Below are 27787 nucleotides of genomic sequence, written 5' to 3'. Positions count from 1 at the left end.
ACATTCACAAGGTTGATGATCATTAAATCACAACATTAAAAATCTAATAACCATTCCCAGATCTACTAGGTATTTATTTTCAGAACCATGTCTGAGTTATCCTAAAACACCAGTTCAGTTTATCCTCCCATAACTTTTAGAAATCTCATTATATTCATAGCATGTTGGGCCTCATATATATTTTGCTATTAATGAAAAGTGTTTAAGTGTTGTTGATTTCCCAGTTATTATAACAAACCTTAATAGTGAGCAAAAAGTCACTTTGATCATAAACCTTGTTCCTATAATGAAATACCCAGAAAGTAAAGATATTAGAAAATGCAAAATCAAAGCTAAGAACTGGTTGTCATTATTTAGGAGAATGACTGTAGATGATCTTAATAAACACACACAGTACTCATTTTGTAGTTTATTTAATAAACTTTCCACATCTCAGTACTTTTAAACATTTCCATCACATTAACAGAAGGCAAATTCATGAATTAATAATAAATCTAAGTGATAGCTCAAATATCTGAATAGATTCTCTCATATTCACCTTCATTAAGGGGCTAATATGAAGAAATTCATTCTCCCATATTAGAGACCTACATATTTATTATTAAGATTTGCCAAACAGGTTGTTTATTGTTTCAAACCAGCATGTGAAGTTAGCGCCGTGTCTCGTTTTAAATGGTACTTTGTGCTTCATTTTGATTTTCAGCACCATAGGATGTTGTGCTCTTCCTAAAAGAAATTGTTCCCATTTGGGAATATATTCTTTTACTGATGCCCAGTAAAGAGTCTGGAAAAAAAATCCAAAAGTAAAAAGCGTATCAAGCAATTGAACTTGGCTCTTCATAATAGTCTCAATGTTTATTCACTTACATGTGTGTGTGCATGTACACACATACACATAAAATGCACTTCCTCCACAGAATATTTTATGTTAATTTAAGAGAAAATTCTGGCTACTTACTCGTGTTAATTTTCAAATTTCTCAGTAAAACTAGAATCTGGCAGAATGACAGGCTTTAGAATTTTATTGTGATTTTACACGCCCTCTTGTGGCCAACCTTGTGATTATTACCAGTAGTATAATTTAGGGCTACGTAAGATCATTAACTGTTTTTATTTAAGGCTCCAACTCCCTAGACCAAATGATTACCCATAACGAAATGATTATGAAATGTGAATAAAATGGCTAAATGTAAACAACTGATTTAAATTAATATAAAGTTTTGACCTGGAATGAGATCAGGAACTGAATATAATAGAGGATTTAGGTGGTTGGACATTTCATTTTGAATATAAAATACAACAAAATAATTACATCTACCATGTCCTTTACTTTCAGATCACTTGATATGACAACTCGTAATTCTCAGAGTTTTTTTCTGATGAGAGAATAAGATATCACTTAGTCTAATAAATTTTAAAGGTGCTGTACTATTGAACTGACTAGAGCAGTCTATAAGAGCTAGAAGCGTTTTTTTATCACTGCCATACTACGTTTGTGGGCTTTGAAGGTTTCTTGAATAACTTCCCTATGGAAGCCAAAGAAAACCAAGTTGTCAAACGACTCTTGAGACTGGAAAGTGTTTTCTATTAGATCACCATTATCAATCTCATTTTTGGAAATTCAGTGCAAAAGGTAGGTAATATTTGAAAAATTAGGTAATGTTGTGAAAACATGATTGATGGATTATTTGTAAGAGCATTTTAAAAGGCTCAGGGCTTCTGAGCTGGAAATGGAGAGATTTTACTTATCTATACAACTGTGCATGTGGTCTGAGAAACAGCCCAACATACTTAAAATAAAGGTTATCCTACTGTGCAAGACTAGCAAAGAAAAAATACCCACCGAGGACCGTGGTTGGGAGTTTCTCCACTATTCATAGCTGGATTAACTCCTATTGTGTAGGCCCTGTACAGGCCAGAGCAAGGTTTTGGAGAATTCAACAAAGAAAAAGACATGCCCAACGCACAACTTTGTACCAGATTTTTTTTTTCTGTCCTTGATGACTGCCCTTTCTTACTACTCTAGATGACACAGAAAATCGAGGGACACATTCTTAGCCTTTAATTTTGAGTCTGTTCACATCTCTGGTTAGGGAAGAAGAAAAAGCTGTATTTGAAAAACAACATTAAAAATGTAAAAGCAAACTATTCTGTATGTAATATGTTCCCTTTCATCCTAAACATATTCATATACCAAATACAGTTCATTTTTGTCAGCCATCATCTCGGTCTTTTCTTGAACTGGGCAAAACAAAACATACAAAAGCTACACTGTAGCTCGTGAGAGTAGGCATTTATATGGTGCTGGTTAAATTTTTGGTGAAGGGACTAAAATGCTACTTCTAACAGCAGACAGCAGAAAAAGCAATTTGGTACGGCACTCTGTCATCCTAAGATTTAGTGCAGATTGTCTGTTATGGCTTCACAGGACAGTTGCTTTTAATTGACTAGCTGAAAAGAGGCAGGATTTTTATAAAATTTTCACTGGATAATAACTTTAAAAATGAGTCTTACATGATACTGTGGACATAGACACATCAGACAGATTTAATTATTTTACTGAATAAATCTGGGAAATGCACATATAGGATCATTGGTTTATAATACGCTATTAACACAATGGGATCACTTCTATTACATTTGTTCCTTAAGATTCTCACCTCAAGAGAAACCACCTCAGGTGGTATAGATGAGTGAATCCTGGTTTGTAGAGACTTTTCTGCTACATCTATATCCTGTAACAGATACCAGCATTTAAAACACATAAATCACATAATATACATACAAATGTCAGTTGAAATAGCAATATCTGTATCCCAATTTTCTTTACTCTTCCCATTTGAACTGGTGGAGGGGGATGAAGGTACGAGGCCTGATCAATGATTCATTAAGTTTAAAAAGGAGAGTACAGAGTTTCTTTTAGTTTTAGTAAAAGATATATATGTGAGGTGGTGATGGTAGTTTTCCTAAGTTCTGCCTTTTTGTTTTAAATAGCTGATAACTGCCAGTAGTTTTTGCAAAGAAGTTTCTCTAAAACTGGTTAAAGTGTTAACTTAGCTCTAATATCACCTATGAACAGCCAGATGGATTAAGTATAGTCAAGAATTTCGATAATAAAAACATATCTAGGCAGGCCCATGTTGTTCTAACCTTGCAAGTGAACAGTTTGGGTCAGGAAGACAGCTCTAAAGGCTGGGATGCATCCTCACACTGTGTGGTCCCCAAAGCATTGGGCCAAAATAAGGGTACTCCCATGCCTCCACCTTCACCCAGTACTGCTGGGCAAGGTCCCCAAACAAAAAAGGGGGGAAAAGTGAAGAGTTCCACTATGTCCACACCATGTCATCGTATATTAGGACCACAGGTTTCATTTGCTGAATATTCAAAAATTGAAATTTTGTTTGTTTTCGTCACACCTGGCAGAGTTCCAGGCACACTTCTGGCTCAATGCTCAGGTGTCACTCCTGGCAGTACTTGGGGGACCACATGGGGCGCTGGGGTAAAATCTGGATTGGTTGCATACAAGGCAAGTGCCTTCCCTACTGTATTGCCTCTCTGTCCCCTCCATTTAAAATTTTTGTATTAATATAATACATCATACATTTAAAAGCTCAGTCAGACACTGAAGTACTACATGACAAAAATCTTTGCACTAGCTCCATTTTTCTACACTAGCATTGTAGTACTCTCCTCCCACTGTTCATCGATTTGCTCGAGCAGGCCTAGTAACATCTCCATTGTAAGACTTATTGTTACTGTGTTTGGCACATCGAATACGTCATGGATAGCTTGCCAGGCTTTGCCATGCGGGCAAGATACTCTCGGTAGCTTGACGGGCTCTCCGAGAAGGGCGGAGGTATTGAACCCGGGTCAGTCGGGCCTATGCTAGGTCACTGTCAGGTCACTGTCCTCCTGTTGTTCATCGATTTGCTCGAGCAGGCCCAGTAACGTCTCCATTATGAGACTTCTTGTTACTGTGTTTGGCATATTGAATACTCTCGGTAGCTTGCCAGGCTGTCCGAGAGGGGCGGAGGAATCGAACCTGGCTCGGCCGGGCTGGCTGCGTGCAAGGCAAATGCCCTACCGCTGTGCTATCACTCCCGCTATACTAGATTTCTAAGAAATTTCCATGGCATGTTTTATGCTAGGTAGGAATCCATTTAGCTGGTGGCATTCCAGCACCATGCTTGAACTTGTACTTTGACCTGCAGATGTATGAATTTTATCTTACAGTTTTACAAACACTGGGTCACTGTCACTGTCACTGTCATTGTCCTCCCATTGTTCAGGCTTTGCCGTGCGGGCGAGATACTCTCCGTAGCTTGCCGGGCTTTCCGAGAGGGGCGGAGGAATCGAACCCGGCTCGGCCAGGCTGGCTGTACGCAAGGCAAACGCCTAACACTGGGTAACTGAACTTAATTCATGTCCTGGGAAGCAGTTCACCTTGATTATCAAGCACATGCCCAGAAGTGCAAGGCTCTTCAGTTGTCACTGAAACAACTGAGCCCTTTAAAAAATGTTTGTTTTGGGGCCATACCTGGCAATGCTCAGGGTTGACTCCTGGCTCTGCACTCAGGAATTGTTCCTAGTTGTGCTCAGAGCACCATATGGGATGCCTGGGACTGAACCCTGGTTGGCCATGTGCAAGGCAAGCCCCCTGCTGTACTGTCTCTCCAGCCCAACAACTGAGCCCTTTTAAATGTTCCCCAAGTCAGCACCGATGTGGTCTTGAGCTTGCGTATGTTTGTCAGGTTCACAGAGGCCTTGGTTGAAGGCCATGCAAATTCCCTTTCCTGTGAGCTTAGTAAGTTGATACGAAAGAGAAAGTTCTTTGATCCATGTATAAGCACTGGAGCAGTCTAAGTGCAGGGCTGTTGGACAGACGGAGAGAGATGGAAAAGGGCGTGGGAGTGGGGTGTGAAGAAGCCAATGCTGAACAGGAGAAAAGAGATAGCAGATGGTAGCAGCAGGAGCAAGGAACGGGTGTGAAATGTAAAAGGGAAAAACAGGAAATTCCCTAAAGGGACTCCCCAAAGTTGCACGACCATTAATGCACCTGCTGTCTAGGAGAAGGTGATTTGAAGGGGAAAAACACCAATTGAGGGATTAAAAGCTAGTCTATTAGCATGTCTCTCCCATACCAGAAGTTTACAGCTAGATGCATGTGACTGAGCTTTTGGTGCTGATGCTACAACAGATTACAGATGACTATAAATCTTCTGTGGTTCCAATGAGATTTTTATGATCTTACAAAATAGATTTTACTTTTATAAATCACACAGAACAAAATCAATTATACCATCATTCTAAGAATAGCTATAAGTTATTAGTGGCAGATCTGGATGCCACTAACACTACTAAATTACAAACATTTGTGTCCTCCGAATGAATGGCTAACTAGGGGCAGAGTTAAGGTCCAGACCTTGCAAGCTGCCTATCCTGGTTCAATCCCAAAACCACATGGTCCCCCACGCACTGCCTAGTGCAGTCTGGGAGGCCCTGAGCAACCCCAGGTTGAAACTGCAGGGGTTACATTGAACTGCAACCATGGGCCCTTGCATTGAACATTGAACCACCAGCCCGGTTAGCTGAGAATCTTCAAGAGGGACCCCCAAGACTTCTGAGCACCACTTGGGAATCCCCATTCCAGTGAAAGATCCCTGCATGAGGATAAGGTCCTACAGAAGAAAACATACCAGTCAGGACTCATGGCCTGATAGAGCAGGCCAGTGGTTAGTAACTTCACTGTAATCTCCGCAGCCATTCACGAAGAGATTATCACCTCTTCAGAGAACTTTCTCTTTAGCTTAAGTGATACTTCACATTCTTAGATGCTTTGCTCACCTTTCTGATTCCTACTTCTTCATTTCTCCTTCTTAATCCGAAAGAAGGGCTTTCTAAAAATTGTGACATCTTGCAGAATGATCTCTCTCCTATGTGGGACTTGAAGCTACACAGCAGAACAGCAACAAAGATCCAAGTGGGAAAACTAACACACAATTTTGTTGGGGTGTGTGAGAGGGAAGGGTTAGAGGGAGGGGAGGGAAACAAGTACACTTGTGATGTGTATGGTGTTGGAATTATGTCCATGAGATGCCACTGATAATAGTACTGTAAGGCAAAACTAAATAGATAAAAGTTAAAATATTGTGATACCTCTCCTCATATTTTTTACTTTTCTTAATCCCTTTAGGATATTTCCCCCTCTAGCTTCAGATATTACTGTAAGAGAGATGGATTTACTTTTCTTTCTAGTTTTTCTCATTCTAATGAAACTGAGCTCATCTTCCTATTGAATCTAGTGAATGAAAAATGGTGGCAATTCTATTCCCTCAGAGACTTAGCCTGCATCCTTTATCTTCAAGTCTCTTCATTCTGGTCATCTCAATTTCAAAGTTCTATTGGCTACCCTTTCAGAATATTTCCGCTAGCCTTCCATATCATTGTCAATACTGTGGCCTTATTATTTCACTTACTACTTCAAATATTTACTGAATACTTTGACTCATGCCTAGACTAGCTCTCAACTTTCATCCATACTTAGCATAGAATTGATTCATTTGGCTAAAATAGAGTTTTAAATATGTCCTTCCCAGATTTAAAATAAAAAGGATCTTGCACTACATAGAAGAGGAGGTATGAATTTCTTAGCCCAGTTGAAAAATCTCTGCAATTTTCTATCAGACTTTTTGGTGGGAGTTGTTGGGCCATACCTGGCTGTGCTCGGGGTTACTCCTGACTCTGAGCTCAAGGATCACTCCTGGTGGTGCTCAGAGGGTCATATGGATCGCCAGGGATGAACCGAGGATTGGCTGCACGCTAGGCAATTGCTCTACCTGCTGTACAATTCTATGGCTATTGACATCAGACTTTTGTAGCAGTTGTATCCTAATACTTCTATATGAGGACCTTGTCCTTAGCAGTTACCAGAAGGTAAAGACTACTGTCCATAAAACCTTTAAACCAAGAAACTACCCACACGTTGGGCATATACTATTCATTCAATATTTATTCAATGAATAAATAACTGTTGTGGAGGTTTCCTGAGTATAAACAAAATACATTTGTTTAAAAATTGACAGGAAGAGGTTTGGTTGCTTTTCTTCCAAGCCCGTGTTTGCTCTTAAACACTTTCCTCGGCTTTTTTTACTCTGGAGAAGGTCATGTTCTCTCTTGAACATACAGTCCTCTCTTTCTCTACCCTCACACTGATCTAAGTAAATTTCTTTCAATAAAAACTCTTTTGCTTCACTAAAAAACAAACAAAACCAAAAATGTTGACTTAGAAAATGAAATAGAGAGGACACTAATTTTACCTAAAAGTGTCTTATCATCTAGTTTTATAGATAAGACACTAGTTTTACCTAAAAATGTCTTATTATCTAGTTTCATAGATACACTACTAGCTCATTTCAAAGAAAGAATTTTGGGAGTGGGTCCCAACCTGTGCTCAGAAGGTTCAGGTCGGTGAACAAAAACCTGTACAGAAAAGCTGGTATAATGGGGTGAAGCCAACAGTTCATTAAAAGGACCCGAGGGTGTAATACTGCTAGGGCCTTGCAGTGCCAGTGATATCTGGGCCATCCTGGTGATGCTGGGGGTCTCTCAGGCTGCACCTGAGAGATACCCAGAAGACCATGTGGTGACAGGAACTAAACTGGAGTAGGATGCATGCTAAGCATGTGCTGTAACTTCTGTAATGATTTCCTAGCCCCTAGAATGAAAATTTTTTAAATCATCCAAAATTGAACTGAAAATGAAACAAATCCAAGTGCTCTCTAGATTGTTTAATAAAAAATTCACTAGAAACAATACATTAAGTGCTCTTGGAATACAGTATTTTTGTGGTGGAGGGTATTTGGGCCACGCAGGGTAGTGCTCAGTGCCTACTGTGCTCAAGGGTCAGTATAAAAAAAAAGAAAGTTGGTTTTTCTAAGTGGCTCTTGGGGATCGTGTGTGCTGTAATTGAATCAGAGTCTGCCACATGCAAGGCAAGAGCCTCGTTCCTGATTAGTTCTCCAGTCTGGAACCCAGTATTATGATTAAGCATTCTTAATTCTTCTTCATTTTTTTTTCCCTTTTTGGATCACATCCAGTGATGCTCAAGGGTTACTCTGGCTTGGCACTCAGGAATTACTTTAGGGATTGAAGCCAGGTTGGCTGCGTGCAAGGCATTTAGATGCCCTACCATTAAATGTACTACCACTCCAGCACCTCACTGAGCATTCTTAACAGGAAATGCTAAAAGAAACAACAAAAAAATGTATTTTTTTATAACACAAACCAGACAGCACTTGGATTTGTTTCACTTTCTGTTCAATTTTGGATGATTTTTAAAATTTTTGTTCAAGAGGGGGCTGGGAAATCATTACAGCATAAATCATTATGCACATGCTCTGCATGCATCCAATCCCAGTTAGTTCCTGTCACCACATGGTCCTCTGAGCATTGATGGGTGCAGCCCAAGAGACCCCCCCAGCATCACCAGATTGGCTCAGATAAAAAAGTGTTTCATGGAAAATTATTCTCAGTATCTTATAAAATATTATTTTATCCAAAGGCAGGATAAAATAGTATACTGGGAATGGAAAATTCTTTAGTAACAGATATTTATGGTTTTAGAAAAAGAGGTTACAGGAAAGTTGATCAATTTGTTTTATTTGGAAGCTATGCCCGCTGGTGCTCAGGGACCCTAAGCCAGCTAGGAATAATGCCTGAGTGCAGAGCCAGGTGTAAGCCCCTTGCACAGTAGGGGTGTGACCCCAAACAAATAAAACAAAAACACGTTTCTCATATTTGGCCTAGAGAGATGGTTCACAGGACTGGAGTGCAAGCTTTGCATGCAAAAGGCAAAGGCTCATTCCTTGACACTGCATATGGTCCTTTTGAGTGCCACCAGGAGGGATTCTCCAGCACTGAGCCAGGCACATACCCTACCCTTTGCACTATCTCTCTGCCTCTAAACCCACCCCCAGGTGAATTTTAAATGAAGTACTTGAAATCTTGCAACTGAATTGGAATTTCTGATAGGAGTTCTTGATATATTTTATCTTCAAGTTGCCATAAACACCTCTACTGTCCAGATAGTGGGTTTTAAACATAATCCCTACCCAACGAATATAGGGCTCCTTGGAGAAATGGTCAGTTCTAAGCAGCAAATGCAAGTCATAAGCCTGGAATATCTCATCATGCCAGAAAGAAAGGAAGCTACCAAAAGGCACTCAAAAGGTAATTTGAGGAGGCTTTTACTAGGTAAAAACAGGTCAATTTGAACCTAAATAAATATAAAAATTGAAATGGACTAAAAAATTTTTCAAATCCAATATATACTTTTTAAAAAAATGCAATACAATACAGTTGATCAGTTTTGGAGTATACTAGAGAATGGGTTATTATTTTGAAAAATAAATACAGAAAAAGGCAGGGCTGGAGAGATAGTACAGTGGGTTAAGACTCTTGCCTTGCATGCAGTCAACCCAAGTTTGATCCCCAACAACCCTTATGGTACTCCAAGCCTGCTAGGAGTAATCCCTGAGTACAGTCAGAATTAAGTCCCAAGCATAGTTGGATATCTCTCCCTGCACCGCCTGCCCTCCTCCAATTAAATCATCAGGAACGTATCCTGCATTTCTTATATGAATAGGTACACTTTTCTCCCCCTCCTGAAATGCACTGCAGTATAGCCAGATAATTGAGAAGGAGAAATTTCTGACTCTATCAGGATACAAATGTGAAGGAATAAAAGACTAACCATGTTTATGCAAGCCCTAAAGAATACATTTTGGTAGCGTGGTGACCAATGGTGACTAACATTTTCCAAAGAGAGAACCCCGCATTATGGAAGTGTTTTTCTCCAAAGCACTAGATCTGAATCTATATTCAGAGGCCACATCTGCACTATTAATGCAATATCCATTAATCTCATGTGGCTAAGTATGTGAAATGTGACAAATTCAAACTGAAGATGTATTCTAAGTGTAAAATACTGATTTTGAAGATTTAATTATAAATTTTATAGCAGTTCCAATTAAAATAATTTTATTTTAGTAAGTTTGACTTGTTTGCTACTAGCAAATTTTAATTACTGAAGTGCCTTGGTTTGCATTTTGTTGCACAGCACACCTGTAAATCTATCAATTTATAGGAATTCTAAAACACGGGAAGCCACAACAATAGTAAAGTGGGTAGGGCATTTGCCTTGAATGTGGAAGACCAGGTTTGATTCCCAGCACCCCAAATAGTTCCCAAAGCACCACCAGTTGTGATACCTGAGCACAGAGACAGGAGTAAGCCCTGAGCACAGCCAGATATGGCATTCCCCCAATAAGTTAAAAAAAAAAAAAACTACCAAGACATGAGGGAAAAGTGCAGGAGACTTAATTTTTTTTTTTTTTTTTTTTGCTTTTTGGGTCACACCCAGCAATGCACAGGGGTTACTCCTGGCTCATGCTCTCAGGAATTACTCCTGGTGATGCTTGGAAGACCATATGGGATGCTGGGAATAGAACCTGGGTCAGTTGTGTGCAAGGCACACGCCCTACCTGTTGTACTATCACTCCAGCCCCAGGAGACTTAATTTGAGAGATTAAGGAGACCTACCAATTACTATGGAGAATTTTTTGTTTGTTTTTGGGCAACAACTGGCAGTGCTCAGGGATTGCTCCTGGTTCTGTGGGAATGGAGCTGGAGATGAGAATAGATGAAACCAATCTCACTTTGCTTTTTTCACCGTTGGGGGTGTGATTTGGGTTATAAGTGCAATGCTCAGGGCTATTCCTTGTTTTATGTTCAGGAGTGATTCCTGATGGTGCCTGAGGAGACCATATGTGGTGCGGGGGACAGAACCACATAAGCATGCAAGGCAAGCACTTTGCCTCTTGTACTATCTTTTCAGTTCCAAGACTCACTGTGCTTAATAATTAATGAATAATCTTGATAAACATAAGGAAGTTCATTCTGTCTTTTTAACATAGGCTTGATATTGTGTGTGTGGGAGAAGCGAGTACTGGGGATCCAGCCCAGGCTCTTAGGCTTGACCTTTTGGTTTTTATTTGTGGCCACAGTCAGTGGTATTCAAGGGTTAGACCTGTCCATTATTCTTGCCAGGTTTTTGTCTATTATTCTTACCTGGCACTGTACTAGGAAGTAGTTACTGGTATTGCTTGGGGGTTCCATATGTTGTATCAGGGATGGAATCCAGGTCTGTATATGTGTTCAGCCTGTTGAAATAATTTCTCCAGCCCAAGCTTGACATTTTTAAAATTAACAAACATCCAATATGGATAATGATGCAAATGTTACTCTATGGCAAAATATAGTAATAGCCTATAAAAATGCACTGACTCAAGATTAGAAAAAATGTGGACACAAGAAGACAGATACTGAGATCTCTCTCATTCAGCTCCCTGTACACAACCCTCCCTCCTAACCAAGTAATAAATATCTTTTATATATGTAAATTTATATACTTTGAATCTGGCTAAAGAAGGTTTGGTGTTCAATAATTTTACCTGATGGAGGGTCAATTTCTGGGACAGAAAAGTATAACAACTAAAGTATGACATACAGTTCACTAGTACAAAGAACACAGGTCTTCAGGAAAGTTACAGTTTAAAGAAGAAAATGAGACCTGGGGGAGGAGGAGTCATCATGCTTCTGTAAATTACTGATGAAATCTCTCCATGAAAACATGCATGAACCTCTTTGATACAGGCATTCGGTCTCTCTAATCTTCTCTAGCACTTTCCCATTCTTTCTCAGTCTGTAGTATTTGCCCATTATTCTTACCAGGTGTCTGTTACCACAACATTGCTTTGGGTAAACACTAAATGTTATGGGGACGATAGTGGTAGATATGACAGTGTATAGCCCGAAAAAACTTAGAGGATAAAGATTTTCTCCGACTCTTCTAAATCTATACCCACTGTGTATGTTTTGAAATAAAAATGGATACATTTCATTTTATTAATACTAATACAAAAAGAGCTTGTTTTCAAAGTCTCCTACCTTTCATATTTACTTAATCCTCACTTTATATTCATATCTATTAATTAAACTTAAATCTTTGATAGAATTAGTCTCCTTCTTATTCTTTTTTTCAAAATTCTAGTTGGTTTCTTGAACAGAAGAAATAGCTCAACAGACTGGAGTACAAGCTTTACATGCAGAAGCTCTGGGTTCAATCCCGGCACCACATATTCTGCTGAGCACCAAGGTGGGCTTGGAGCATTGTTAGTGAGTCCCCAGAACAGTATTTATTTCACATTCTTGCTCTGCTTAGTTTTCTACATGTAGAGAAAATTTATTGTAAGATACATATTTTATTGGGCTTTTAGTATATCTAAAAGTAACTGTGAGAGAGGAGGCTTAGAAAAGCAGCGTGGTTCCCAGTCAGAATTAATAACCTGTTTACATTTAAATTTTCTCTAAAATCTCCCACTGTAGTATAACGACTTTATATCAATCATGCACATACCTTAAAACATTCCTGTATTTTTAGTAATTGTATTGCTAATATGAATGAGAATACATATCTTTCAGCTCTCTTACTACAGGCTTACTACAACTTTTTTTTTTTATCCTTACCCACCCCATCGCTATACATAATAGACTGGTTTAAAATTTTTCTTGCTTTTTTTTGGTTCACACTTGGTGATGCACAGGGGTTACTCCTAGCCCTGCACTCAGGAGTTACTCCTGGTTGTGCTCAGGGAACCATATGGGATGCTGGGAATCGAACCTGGGTTGGCCACGTTCAAGGCAAATGCCCTACCCTCTGTGCCATCTCTCCAGCCACCCCCACTTTTTTTTTTACTGGTTTTAAACTTTTTTACAATTGTTTCTAAGTATTTAACCATATGATTTAAAAATCATACTGTTATCTTCCTTTCCAAAAGCCAAAGATTATTCCCTTTTAGTTTCCCTTTTAGTTTATATTATATTGGTCAGAATGTCTAAACAACAGATGATAAGAGGTCATCATTATCTTGTTTTTGTTTTTATGGGAATGCTTCCAAGTTTTAAAGGAACCGTTTGTTTTACTTTAATTAATTTTAAAGAGTTCTTTATTTTTCAGCAGTCGGGCAAGCATTTTCTGGTACTCACAATGCCGCTGTACCAAGCCCACCACAAATGCCGGTTCCCTTCACTATCATCTTAAGATTCCCCCCAGTCCCCTACTTCCCCTTTAGCACTATTAGATCAGAGCTCTATTGACTGTCAAGGTCACGGTCACGGTCCTCCCGTTGTTCATTGATTTGCTCAAGCGGGCCCAGTAACATTGTGAGACTTGTTACTGTGTTTGGCATATCGAATACGTCATGGGGAGCTTGCCAGGCTTTGCCATGCAGGCCAGATACTCTCAGTAGCTTGCCAGGCTCTCCGGGAGGGGTGGAGGAATCGAACCCGGCTCGGCCAGGCTGGCTGCGCGCAAGGCAAACACCCTACCGCTGTGATATTAAAGAGAACAAGATAAAAATTACACATTCAACTATTCAATGTATGTAGAAGGATAGTAAAGAGCCCTCATCTCTAATAATAATCTGTATGCAATAAATGCTCAATGTTTATTAAAAGACTGAAAGGAAATATTCAAAAATATATTTATTTTTTGGTGGGGGATGATATAATTTTATCATTTTTTCTCTTTCAAGTGTTTGCATTGAGAATGTATTACTTTGATAGTAAAAGGAGAAACACATCAAGGTGATTTCTCAAGACTATGAAACTAGTTTGATTATTTTCTAGATATGATGATGATTTTTCCACTATCTTACTTGCCTACATTCTCTAATATTTACCATGCATTCAATACTAAGTGTATAGATCTTATATATCTACTCATATTTGTTCTAAGTCTCTATTTTTGTTTTGCTTACAAACTATCAGTACTATACTAATCTCTACATAATCAGTTGGTCTTACAATATATATGTGTGTGTGTATACATACATGTATATACATATATATATGGGCTGGAGCAATAGCACAGTGGTAGGACATTTGCCTTGCGCGCAGCCAGCCTGGCCGAGACAGGTTCGATTCCTCTGCCCCTCTCTGAGAGCCTGGCAAGCTACTGAGAGTATCTTGACCGCACGGCAAAGCCTGGCAAGCTACCCGTGACGTATTCAATATGCCAAACACAGTAACAACAAGTCTCAAAGTGGAGCCATTACTGGGCCCACTCGAGCAAATCAATGAACAACGGGAGGACAGACAGACAGATACATATATATATATACATATATACATATACATATATATATATATTCAACCTTCTTTCCTATAATTTGCCAAGCAAGTTAGTGCTAGTATTCATGAACATTTATAGAACTATTTCATTCTTCTGGTCTTGATCTTCCATAACAGTTGAACAGAATGCCTTGCTTTCTGTCTATTCAACCCCAGCTCCAGATTCACTTCCTTTTTAAATCTTCTTTGTAAATCCAGACTATTCTGCCCTTCAATAGTGCTTTTTTCACAATTACTGAATAGTTTGGGTAATTTAATATTTGATCATACAAAGCTTTTTATTTGTGCAACAACCTATATTGTTGACTAAGTCTGTAAGTTTCTTGAACTCAAACTTACACTTATTTTGTTGACCTCATTTTCTGCCCAGAACTAACTCAATAGTTAGAGCTCTTTAGGTGCACATCAGTTGTTTGCCCATTGAAACGGTTATGTCTGAAAATCAAAGAGCGTATTACCTGAAGTTGAATCTTCTAATTTAGTTTTTATGACTTTTCATAGCAAATTTCAGATTATCCTATGTATTTCCACTTAAAAATAAATATTGCGAACACCATTGGGCAAGTAAGACATATGGCAATATAGAATGCTTTGGTAGCACTATGGCTGTGACTTAAATTACTGTGGATCAAACTGCCAGAAACTGAGAAGATAACTGAATTTTCCTCTTCCTTTATCCTCTAGTGAGGATAGAAGATAACTATATCATGCCTATCGATGAAAATATTTAACAATAAAAAACTGAAAACACTGCTTTATAACTTAAATAATATAGCCTTACTACCAAATGTTTTAGTCATAGGATCTCTTGGAAGCTTCAATGGAAGCAAACTTTAGGGTTTTAATTATGGATGAAGCCATACAATTCTGGAAGCAAAGTACAGCAAGCAGCCAAAAACGTTGCACATATGATTTTACTACAAATGGGCACATTGGCCAAATGGTGAGGCCCTGCGCAGTTGCACACTTTGACCACCTCCTCCATCATCATCAAAAGAAATGTAGGAAATTTGTTATCTAGGATATTGATTTTATGTGTTGACTGTGATACCAATAGGGCAAAATTCAATTATCTTGTTTTTTTATGATATTAAATAGTTTTGTATTGGATCTAAATGCATGATAGGTACTTCACGGTGTTTTAAGTCTTATAAAAAAAGATAAAAGATGGAAAGCTGCATCTTACATTTCTTCTTGTACAAAAATAAAACTTAAAATTCCTTCTGTACTTACTGATTTTTCTCATAGACTTAAAACATTTATTGTAAGCAAAATTCAAGATATTTTTTTCATTAAAAAATAAAGGCTGAATCCAAGGATGTAGCTCAGTGGTAGAATATATAGATACAGCCCCTGGGTATGCTCATTAGTACCACTAGAAAAAGAAAAAAAGAAACTAACTGTAGTCAATTCTTATAAAACAAGATTTTTTTAAAAAGACTTTTATCTGGTACTTGTCCACCTAATGAGTTTATAAATTATAATATGCCTCAGAAAAAAAAGAAATTACTAATGTCTTTTTGAAAGGTGGGGAAATCGACATACTCGAATTATGGAAACTTACCTTTAAAAGGTTGAGGTTCCTTTCAAAAGCAGTCTCAGCTGCTTTCACCTGAGATGTCTTTTCCTTATTTTGATCTTCAAATTTATTCTCCATTTGTTGAAGTAGCATTAATCTTTGGGATATTCTGAGACAAAAAATGATCAAGATTATATAAAGTATGAAAACCATTTGGGTTTGACCAACATTAAAAAAAAAAAAACACTTGAGTTTTTAATTACAACCCACTTCAGTTCAACCTATTTTGAAACCCAATCGCTATGGTCAAAAACATAGTTCGGTACATGTTCAAGTGGGCAAAATTATTTTTATTTTCATTAACATACATACCATAAGTACATGCTTCTGTTTTTTCAGCTTCTTTGGTCTTTTGAAATTATTTTAGAGTGTTGAAAGTATGTTTTAATTTTTTGGTGAAAATGCAAACTGTAATACATATCCCTTTGTACACATACTTATATATACCTCCCCAGACACATACATTGATATAACTTGCTATACGAAACCTTCTGCTTAACACTTCAATACCCCTGAATCTCATGTTACACATTTAGAATTGTGCTAAACTTCCATATGTTGGAAGAAGCAATAAAAATATTTTTTCCCTCTTTTTCCAAGAGAAAGATGATGGTTCCATATATGAGTGAGAGGCTCTGTGTATGTATGCATACTCACCACAAGGTAAAACAGTAATTGAGGAAAAATGTAAGAAGTTGTAATTATCAAACTAAATTTTTGTTTATAAAATGCCTTAGAAGTTTCTAATTGGCCCAGTGCTGATCTTCTAGGTTTTTGGTTCTTTCAAGTGATAAGAAAATATTAAATGGTTAAAAAAAAAATCAAAAATAGTATTCATAGCCATCTAACTATTTCTTTAATAGGGAGATTTTCAAACACTGTTTCACCTGGCTCTTCTTGAGGATATAATTAAAATTCTAGATCTTTGAGTGGTTAATTTTTGGTTAGGAAAGTATCGCAGAAGGCCAAGGAATAAGACCTGGTTGCTGAAGACAAGGAAAACAAGGGGCCACAACAAGAGGAAAAGACAGGAGGAGAAGATCACTACTAAATATAAGTGCAATTTTGGTTATACTGTTTGCCAGGTCCAGGGGAAAAAGAAAATATGGGGCCTCTTGTTAAAAATTATGGATTTCAAGATGGCAACATTAAAGCATTAAATCACGTACAGGCCTGTGACCAGTTGAAATAAGCCCTGGGTAAGAGCCAGTGTGAAGCCTAGGAAGATGAAAGGAAAAATGGATTTATCAAGATATTAGTAACTAAAGTAACAGAGAACAGAATAATACCTTTTAAACTTTGTTCTTCTTACTAGACAGTGACATTCCCTACCTCTCAAATCTTTCAAGTGCAAAACATTTAAATGTTTCTGGGCCACGCCCAGCTGATGAGCTCAGGGTTTACTGCTGGCTTTGAGCTCAGGGAGCTGTATGCATTGCTGGACATCAAATGTGGATCAGCCTTCAGTACGACTTAGGCCTTACTGCCAATACAAATGCTCTTGTCCCTACTTTAGAGTTTAAGTCTTTCTGTGCACCCAATATTCTACGAATAAAGTCAGTACAATTTACAAACACCAGCATTTTAAAAGCAAACTTATATTTCTTCATGTCTCTTAGAAAGGCAAATTTCTTGAATAATCAAGGAAGTCATCCTAATCAAAGCTTCCTTATAAACTTTCTGCTAAATAGTAACAAACACTTAACATTACACCTACCCTCAGCTTTATTTTTGATTAGTTTTAGTGCTTCAACCAACTGATTCTCCCAGAAGAAAAAAATAATACTTGGGCTGTATTAGGGGCTAGAGTACAGTATGTTGTGCACTTGCCTTGAAAGTAGCTGTCCTAGGTTTGATCCCTGGCCCCCTTTATGGTCCCTCAGCACCTCTAGGAGTAACTTCTGAGTGCAGAGCCAAGAGTAATCCCTGAGCATTGTCAGGTGTGGCCCCCAAACAAAAAACCCTTGAGCTGTAATAACATAGAAAATTGAAAGAATGCACTTAAGAGCAATTTTCCCATAATGCACAGTTTTTCTCATACCAGATGGATCCAAGAATACCAGGAACCATGTAAACTCCATATATTTCACATTCTCCCCTCTTTTTACTCCCTCCTCCCCCAGTGTCTAACTTTAGTCAGAATTTTAAAACAAACAAGCAGTTGGTATTAAGATTTTATTGAATCAATAGAAAGAAAAAAACACTCTATAAAAGTCAACACAGGAACAACAATGCACATGCATGTGTACACACACACAGAAAAGCAAACAGCTACGAGAACTGATTGAGACTCATGGTCTTTATTAGAAGACTGCTCAGTTTTACATGTTTCTTCCAAACAGTTAACATGTTTCATGTTAACTCGGGGAAAGCACAGCTGGATCCCTCTTGCCTTACCTTGGCTGCTCTAGACTTTGATGGAGGAAGTTTAGGAAAATGCACGTTCTTCTGTTTTTGCTTTTGGGTTCTTGGGCCACACCCGATGATGCTCAGGGGCTACTCCTGACTGCACTCAGAACTTTTGCTGGTAGAACTCAGGGAATCATATGGGATGTTAGGGAGCGAACCGGGTCAGCTATGTGCATGGAAGGCACCCTCTCTGCTGTACCATCTCTCCAGATGGGGAGAATACATTCTGGTGCTACACTTTACATCATGAACAAGTTCACCTGGATGGACGCTGCTTGGGCCAAGGATGACAGGGGTCATAGAGAACTGCTCTGAATGCTGTGAGCCTGAAGGCAAATCATCTGGTCTGATGAAGGTACTGAAGGTGCCTGCCCCAGGGGGGGAAAAAGACAGGAGTGAAATTCCTTGCTGGAATGAAGCAGTGGCTTTCCTAAATTTTGTGAAATTTATTAATGACTGCTGATCCTCTGAGAGGTCAGTGCTGATTGATAAAAGAATGCTTCCTTTCAAAACACACACACACACACACACACACACACACACACACACACGGGCTTGTAGGGCTTTCCTACTCCAGACTCAGGAGTCTCACACACAGGAGGGAGTGAAGGTCTCAGGACATACATACACACACACACACACACACACACACACACGGGCGTGAAGAGTGTTCCTACTCCAGACTCAGGAGTCTCACACACAGGAGGGAGTGCAGGGCTCAGAACGGACATGGACACGCGCGCACACACACACACACACACGAGGGCTTGTAGGGCTTCCCTACTCCAGACTCAGGAGTCTCACACACAGGAGGGAGTGAAGGTCTCAGGACATGCACACACACACTCACAAACACACACACACACAGGCATGAAGAGTGTTCCTACTCCAGACTCAGGAGCCTCACACCATAGGAGGGAGTGCACGACTGAACACACACACACGTACACACACACACACGCACATGTGTGCGCGCGAGAGTGGCTAGACAATCTAACTCCCTGAGACTTGGGAGTCTCTCACACACACAGGAGGGAGTGCACGACTCAGGGCGCGCGCGCGCGCACACACACACACACACACACACGGGAGTGGGTAGACAATCTAAGTTTCCGAGACTTGGGCGTCTCACACACACTGGGGAGGGCTCAGAACATCCATTCTGTCTGTCTGTCTGTCTGTCTGTCTCTCTCTCTCTCTCACACACACACACACACACACATATGGGCGTGAAGAGTGTTCCTACTCCAGACTCAGGAGTCTCACACACATAGGAGGGAGTGCACGACTCAACACACACACACACACACACACACACGAGAGTGGCTAGACAATCTAACTTTCCGAGACTCGGGAGTCTCTCACACACACAGGAGAGTGTGCAGGGCTCAGAACATTCTCTCTCTCTCTCTCCTCTCCTCTCCTCTCTTCCTCTCTCTCTCTCTCTCTAACACACGAGAGTGGTTAGACACTCTAAGTTTCTGAGACTCGGGAGTCTGTCACACACACAGGAGGGAGTGCACGACTCAGGGCACACACACACACACACACACACGCGAGCGTGGTCAGACAATCTAACTTCCTGAGACTTGGGCGTCTCACACACACTGGAGAGGGCTCAGAACATCCATTCTGTCTGTCTGTCTGACACACACACACACACACACACACACACACACACACACACACAGGAGCTCCGGGCGTTCCTCCTCCAGGCTGTCCTGTCTTCAGCACCGTGGACACACACACACACACACACACACACACACACACGAGAGTGGTTAGACAATCTAAGTTTCCGAGACTTGGGCGTCTCACACACACTGGGGAGGGCTCAGAACATCCATTCTGTCTGTCTGTCTGTCTGTCTCTCTCTCTCTCTCTCTCTCTCTCTCTCTCACACACACACACACACACGGGCGCGTCCTCCTCCGGGCCGTCCTGCCTTCAGCACCGCGGACAGCGGCCACGCCCCCCGCCCCCGCCCCGCCCCGCGCCCCCCGGCGGCCCCCGGCGTCGGTCCGGTCGCAGCCAGGGCGCCCTCGGGCGTCCCCGTCCCGGCCCGGATCGCAGGCGACGCGGCGGCTCGCGGAGGGCGGGGCTGCCCGGCCGCTTCTCCCCCCGGCGCCGCCGTCCGCGGCCTCCTCCGCCCGAGCCCCCGAGACCCGCCCGCACGCCGCCCCGAGGACTGGGCTCCGCGCCGCCTCGCCTCGCCCCCGCCGGCACCCCGGGGTGCCGGGCCCCGCCGAGCGACCGGCCGCGCGGCCGCGGGGCTGCACTCACCGAGCGCCTCCCGGGGCGCTTCCGGGCCGCGGCCTCCGCTTCCGCGTCCGCGCGCCTCGCCGACCGGCCTGGGCGGGGCCGCGCCGCCATCTTGGCGCGGGCGGGTGACGTCATCACGCCACGCCCGGCGGCGAGCCGGGGCGGAGGCGCTTCCCGCGCTGGTGACGCTCTCCGGGCTGCTGCAGCTCCGCGTCCTCAGCACCCCGGGTGCAAAATGCGAGCGCCCGGAGTTCAGTCTCTGGGTCTTTCTTTTTCTTTTTTTTTAATTAAGTAACTTTTTATTGATTGCGTTTATGAACGACGAAAGTTTTAAAAGATAACAAAGGTGCATGGAATAGTATGCATAAAAACTTGTTTCTACCTAGAGGATTCACTCTGTCACTTTTTACTTAAAACTTTTTTTCTTTTTTAGATTTTTATTAGTGAAGCATCCTCCACCCAGATCCTCCAGATTCCAGTAGGCGGGGGTCACACCCACCAACTGGCCCCCTGGCGCCGTGTAATCCCATCAGCGGCCAAGACTCAGAGATTATAAAATCCAGATCCCGGAACATCTTATCAGAACTTTTTTTAATGACATCTTATTGTCTCATTCCTACTTTGGACAAACTGGCAGGCTACCGAATGTAGCCTGCCCACACGGCAGAGTCTGGCAAACTCCCCAAATGGCGTACCAAATATGCCAAATACCAGTAACAATGATGGGTCTCATTCTCCTAAAGAGCCTTGAATATAATCTCAGGGCTAGGATGAAGGAGACGTTACTGGGGCCTGCTCGAGGCAATCGACGAATAACAGGATCATCTGTGATCTGATCTGTGATTAGTGAAACACCAGGTCTTTTGAAAAGCAGGATCTGCACGCGCAGAAAGGGCTTCAGAGAAGGAAAGGGCTTTGCTTGGCAGTGAGGTTAAACCGTTCCTGAAAGGAATCCCGTGTTGGATTTTGCAGTTATACAGATACTGGCCGACAGAACAGAGTGCTCCCAGGGATTCCTCTGCTGAAAAATGCAGCAGAAACACGCCCACCTCCCACCCCCCCCCCACCCCCCCCACCCAACCCCTCCACCTCGCTTTTAGCTGGGACGGTAACGACGATCTTAAGGATCTTAACAACTGTCTCGAGGAGTTTCTGGTTTGCCTATTCTCAGCTGTTCATTTCCTAGCTTCAGTTCAGTTGTTAAAACCTTGCAGTGTCCCGGCAGATGCATTTGACAAAGAACCAAATTTGGTCATCGTTTGAGGCTGAGGGCTTTCTCATAGCTCTCAGGATACACTCTTGGTGATTACAGGTGCATCCTTCATCATCATCCTTTCCCTGTAAATAATGGTGTGAGGTTCGTAACATGATCTTACCTCTTGAGGAAGAAATGACATAGTTGTTGGGGTTTTTTTTTTCCAGTATTCAACTCATTATTTATTAGTTAAAACTATGCTATTGGTAGTCCTGTAGGTTGCTTTAAAAGATACAAGAAAAAAGAAATTTTCAGTGCATTTAATTGTTCAATATTAACATTTTATATGTTAAAATTGCCATGTTATTTATTTATTTTTGCTTTTGGGTCACACCCAGCGGATGCTCAGGGGTTATTCCTGACTCTGCACTCAGGAATTATTCCTGGCGGTGCTTGGGGAACCATATGGGATGCCGCGAATTGAACCCAGGTCGACTCTGTGCAAGGCAAATACCCTACCCTCTATGCTATTGCTCCGGCCCTGTTATTGCCATCTTTAAAAATAAATATAAAGCAGTGTTCTAACAAACTAGAAGTAATGTATCGTTAATTGTTATAGATTATTTGTCTTCTCAGTCCTCCTCCTCCTCCTCCTACTCCTCCTCCTCCTTTAACCGTGAGATAGTTACAAAGCTTTTGGGGTTTCAGTCATACAGTGTTCCAAAACCCATTCCTCCACGAGTGTACATCTCCCACCACCAATATCCCCCATATTCCTCCTGCCACCTCGCTCCTAGCCTGCCTCTATTGCTGGCACTTTTCATCTTCTCTTCTTAAAGGTTCCTGCGTTGTAAATGACAGAGTAAGGGCTGTAATTCTGGGGTCTTTTTTTTTTTTTGGTTTGTCCCAACCCACAATTTTGTCCAGAAAAATTTAGTTACTGCTTAGTTACCTTTGCACTTGATCTTTTTTTTTTTTTTGCTTTTTTGGGTCACACCTGGTGATGCACAGGGGTTACTCCTGGCTCTGCACTCGGGAGTTACTCCTGGCGGTGCTCAGGGGACCATATGGGATGCTGGGAATCGAACCTGGGTCATCCGTGTGCAAGGCAAACTCCCTACCTGCTGTGCTATCTCACCAGCCCCTGCACTTGATCTTTCTTTTCTTGGAAAATCCCCTTCCCTAAATACTTTCATAGACTCAGTTTCTCACCGTTCATTGAAACTTCCTAAAAAAAGTATCCATGCATAAGATCACATTTCCGTCTTTCTATATTCTCCTTTTCATGGGTTTTCTCCACAATACAGCACCATTTCAAAGTAGAAAATTACTTATTTGTTTGCCAATACATCCCCCTTATAACTTTTATTTGAGGGCCACACTCAGCTGTGCTCAGGGCTTATTCCTGGTTTTGCTCTCATGGGTCACCCTTGGCAGGGCTCAGGGGACTATATGTAGTGCCAGGGATCAAATCTGGGTTGTCCAAGTGAAGGTAAGCACCCTCCCTGCTGTACTATCTCTCTGGTCCTGAGTTGAGATTTTTTTTTTAGGTGAGAAACTTAACAGCAAACCAAGAAGTACTTTGGAAAATTTCTTGCTGTTTTTTTAAATAGTACTGCAAATTCATTGAAGATGCTCAGCTTTTATCTAGGCTGTGGTCACGGTCACGGTCACGGCCCTCCCGTTGTTCATCGATTTGCTCGAGCAGGCCCAGTAACGTCTCCATCATGAAACTTGTTACTGTGTTTGGCATGGTAATTTTTAAAAAATAGAAAAGCACTTTTCTATGTACTTTCTACATAGAAATCGGCTAATAGCTCCCCTCATGATCTATCCCCATCTTTTAGTTAATTAATTTTATTTATTTTGGCTTTTTGGGTGTCATGCCCGGCGAAGCACAGGGGTTGCTCCTGGCTCATGCACTCAGGAATTACTCCTGGCGGTACTCTGGGGACCATATGGGATGCTGGGAATTGAACCCGGATCGGTCGCCATGCAAGGCAAATGCCCTACCCATTGTGCTATAGCTCCAGCCCCTAGCCCCATCTTTTTAAACTATGAGTTGCAGCTCCATAAGGGATAACTTAATGTGGAAGTCATGAAAAAAATGTTTAAAATTTATTCAAAAATAAATTTCTTTATTTTTACTATTAGTCAACTCTTGATGCATATACCCATTTATATACCTTTATAGTGTTGTCTAAAAGTTTTTTGGGTAAAAAAGACTTGTGATTGAAAAAAGTTTAAAGAGCCCTGATCTAGCCCACAGCTGATACTTGTCCATAAGACACCTGGCTGGGGAGGAATAATCACTGGCAATTATATAAATTGTTAGTATGCAGCTTCTGTATTTCTTGGGTAAGTTTGGGTGCTTTCTCTAGTGACATATTCATGGTTTACCTGTAAATGATTGGAATCTACTAAAATTGTACCTGATCCATAATGGGGTGTTCTGTAAATGTGTAAAGGTAAAGGTAAAGGTAAAGGCCCTCCCGTTGATCGTCGATTTGCTCGAGCGGGCCCAGTAACATCTCCATTGGAGACTTTGTTGTTACTGTGTTTGGCATATTGAATACTCTCGGTAGCTTGCCAGGTTCTCCAAGAGGGGCGGAGGAATCGAACTCGGGTCGGCCATGTTGGCCGCTTGTAAGGCGAATGCCCTATCCGCTGTGCTATTGCTCCAGCCCTGTAAATGTGTAGTGAAGCTAAATTTCTTGAGAATGTTCTAATTATTCCCTTAGCCTCATCATAGTGTTGTCATTGATTAGAGTGCTTATTGTCAGTTCTGTATATATGTTTTTGTGAACATCTGTATTATAAGTTTCTGCCCTAATGTACCTAGAACCTGGCGGGGCTTAGGGTATACACAAAAAAGCTAGACAATGACAACAGACAACATGAAAATCAGTTATTGAGTGCTCATTCTGCATTAGGCACTTTGCATAATTATATCACCTAATCCTTTAAACAGTGCTAAGAGGAAGAATGCTGAACTTTTCCTAATATTTATAGCGAGAAAACAGGCTTAGAGAATAATTTACTTAAGATCACTTGCTAGTAAATTCATTCCATCCTGTTTGATGTTTATATTCTAAGAAATTGCTATAGCGAGAATGTTTAATTTACAAGCATTCTTCAGATTATAAGAGTGCTAGAGAAGAAAGGAGAGCATTGAGGGCTGGTGGAGTCCAGAATAGATACTTTGGGTTACTGAGGTGCAGTTTGAAAATGGAGATCTGTTCTTGTAATTGGACCTCACAGGAGGGAGGAGAGTAGGTGTGATATTCTAAATAAAGGAGGCAGTGTACAGAAGAGTGTGTATGAGGGTATATCTGTGGTGAGAACTAATAGAAAAGAGGAAGCATTAAGGGGAAAAAGGTTCTCTCATTTCCCCCAGTTTTGAAGATTTCCTTTCTGGTATCAGAGAAGTTAAAAATAGAAGTTTGTCTGCTATTTTTAGTATAAGTCAAATTGCTTTGTACAGTTTCTTTTCTTTGAAATAAAATCATTAGAATTTTATCTTTTACCACATACTCTATTGCCTGTCTTACTATGGAAAAAAATATTCTGTACTCCGCCCCTCTTGGAGAACCCGGCAAGCTATCAAGAGTATCTCGTCGACATGGCAAAGCCTGGCAAGCTGCCTGTGATGTATTTGATATGCCACACACAGTAAAAACAAGTCTCACCACGGAGGCATTACTGGGCCCGCTCGAGCAAATCGATGAACAATGGGAGGACAGTGCTACTCAAAATAAACATGAATTGCTTTAAATTCACTCATGGATTTTGATCAGAGAGAAATTACAACCACATGCCTCTTTGGGAACTTTTTTCAATAAATCAGCTATCATCTCAGTCCAATAAAAGTCAGTAACAACACAAGTGCTTCCCCAAAACAATAGATAAATTATTGTCTCAGCTGGTGCCTACATTATAGACATTCTTTTGTTTTGGGGCCACTCCTGGCAGCAATCAGGGGTTCCTCCTAGCTTCGTGCTCAGAAATTACTTCTGGTGGGCTTGGGGACCATATGGGATGCTGAAGATTGAAGCCAGGTTGGCCACAAGGCCAACGTCCTTCACTCTGTACTATTGCTCTGGCTTCAACATCATAGACATTCTTAGCTAAGAGAACAAGGCCATGCTGATAAAACTATGTTCAATCTTAGAGATTTCTGGTGAAAAGTTGTATACACCTTTTCCTTCATGAGAGAACAAATAAAAAAATCTGCTAGCTCTTAAATTCACTTGAGAAAGTCACGGAATTTTCAAACTGAAAATACACACGATAATTCTTAGGAAATCATTTGTATGTTCTGTGCATAGGAAACAGGTATGCATTTTACTCCTCATATTTCAGTAATTTAAGACGAACAGAATCCTTTTATCTTAAATTGTCACACTTCCAACTGTGTATCATTAACAAAGGCATTTCTTTTGCAATCCTGTTTCCTTGATTTCCCAGAGGCTTTCAATTCGTTCATTAGTCTCTCTAGAACGCTTTAACCCAGGCTTTTCTTGAAATAGGCATTTTCTCTTCATAGTCTTTCTGTTTCTTAATTTTCTCCATAGTTTTTTTCACCATTTGTTCTAATAATATTGCATCAACTTTATCATTAATCCACTATTAAGAACCTTCATAGATGCGGAACTTGACTACTTGGTAAGTATTGCTCTAGTCATATTTTCATCATTATTGTTTGCTGTATAATCTTGAAAACTTTCAAATGCATTTATACTTTCCTTTGAAAGAATGGGAGTTGCAATTTACTGCATTTGCAATCTCTTTTTTCAGGATCTGATGATGTGTAAAAATATCATCAGAAAAGGCTACATTGGCTTAATCTATTTAGGACAGATAATTTAAAAACATACCCCCCTTCACTTCTTCGTCCCCTCACCCCACATAGCTTTCAGTTTATGAAATCAGTATGAGAAATCTTGACCTAGTTTTAATATTTGATGTGAATACATTACTTAGCGTTTTAGGTCTTATTTTCAAATTTGATTTTACTTTTTTCAATTCTATTTAGTAATGACTTTCACATATTGGAAGCTGAATGATTATATTGATGGTTTATTCTTACAATTACAAGATTGGCTATGAATGACATTTCTAGCTTAATAATATGCATGGGGAAATGGCACTTTCACAACCATATTTTTCTAAGTATAAAGATGAACTCATTGTAAAAGGTAAAAGGTAAAGGCCCTCCCGTTGATCGTCGATTTGCTCGAGCGGGCCCAGTAACGTCTCCATTGGAGACTTTGTGGTTACTGTGTCTGGCATATCGAATATTCTCGGTAGCTTGCCGGGCTCTCCGAGGGGGTGGAGGAATCAAACTCGGGTCGGCCATGTTGGCCGCTTGTAAGGCGAACGCCCTACCCGCTGTGCTATCGCTCCAGCCCATTGTAAAAAAGAAAAAAAAAGATGAACTCATTGTTTAATTTTTTGTGGGGGACTGTTTGGGTCACACCCAGTTGTTTCAGAAATTACTCCTGGCTCTGCATTCAAGAATTACTCCTGGCAGTGCTTGGGGGATAATATGGGATGCTGGGGATAGAACCCAGGTCAGCCACATGCAAGGCAAGCACCCTGTCCTCTGTACAATCTCTCCAGATCCCGCTTTAATATTTTATATTATGTCTTCATTTCTTTTTTTGGGGTGGGGGGAGTTTACACACCTGATAATGCTCAGGGATTAACTCCTGGCTCTGTGTTCAGGGTTCACTACTACAGGATTTGGGGGAATCATAGGAAATGCCTGAAATTGAATTCCGGTCAGCCACATGCAAGGCAAGTGACTACTGATGTATCTCTCCACCCCCAGGTCTGAATTTCCTATCTGTGGGAAAAAATGTAAAGAAGGAGGCCATAGAAAAAAAATTGAAAATTAGTTTTCTTTAAGATTATTAGTATTTTTTCCACAAGTCCAAACTTTATTAGGTAGCTCTTGAGTTTGTTTATACATTCCGAAGTAGTGTTTAAATTAGATTAAACATAAGCCTCACTTTTATACTAACTTAAGATATTTGTGACCAGTGTAAATGTCAGTAGCATTTTGAAAATTGTGTTGTTATCTTTTACAA

General features: G+C 40.6%; 1 protein-coding gene across 2 annotated transcripts; it reads right to left on the bottom strand.

The window, feature by feature from the left end:
- Positions 1–396: 396 nt before the first annotated feature.
- CEP15 (centrosomal protein 15) lies at positions 397–20567 on the bottom strand. 2 transcript variants are annotated; one of them, XM_056129057.1, is made up of 5 exons: positions 20522–20567; positions 18499–18606; positions 15815–15938; positions 2661–2735; positions 397–784 (listed from the first exon to the last, which is right to left on the bottom strand). In XM_056129057.1, exons 3-5 carry the CDS (start codon positions 15920–15922, stop codon positions 602–604), a joined length of 366 nt encoding a protein of 121 aa, XP_055985032.1. In that variant the 5' UTR covers positions 15923–15938; positions 18499–18606; positions 20522–20567; the 3' UTR covers positions 397–601. The 2 variants fall into 2 exon arrangements, with proteins under 2 accessions (XP_055985032.1, XP_055985031.1); XM_056129056.1 differs by lacking the exons at positions 18499–18606; positions 20522–20567 and adding an exon at positions 18227–18423.
- Between the last annotated feature and the right edge of the window lie 7220 nt (positions 20568–27787).

Source organism: Sorex fumeus, unplaced genomic scaffold (genome assembly GCF_029834395.1).
Source record: "Sorex fumeus unplaced genomic scaffold, SorFum_2.1 ptg000072l, whole genome shotgun sequence".
In the NCBI taxonomy this organism is placed as follows: Eukaryota; Metazoa; Chordata; class Mammalia; order Eulipotyphla; family Soricidae; genus Sorex; species Sorex fumeus.
The sequence above is the reverse complement of the archived record's forward strand: the minus strand, read 5'-3'. Positions and strand labels throughout refer to the sequence as shown.

Excerpts from the sequence above, each read along its gene's own strand:
- CEP15 (XM_056129057.1), bottom strand. The coding sequence starts at position 15,922 with ATGCTACTTCAACAAATGGAGAATAAATTTGAAGATCAAAATAAGGAA. Across the intron at positions 2,736-15,814 it reads GGAACCTCAACCTTTTAAAG|GATATAGATGTAGCAGAAAA; the intron begins GTAAGTTTCCAT and ends TATCTGTTACAG. Across the intron at positions 785-2,660 it reads CTGAGGTGGTTTCTCTTGAG|ACTCTTTACTGGGCATCAGT; the intron begins GTGAGAATCTTA and ends TTTTTTTTCCAG.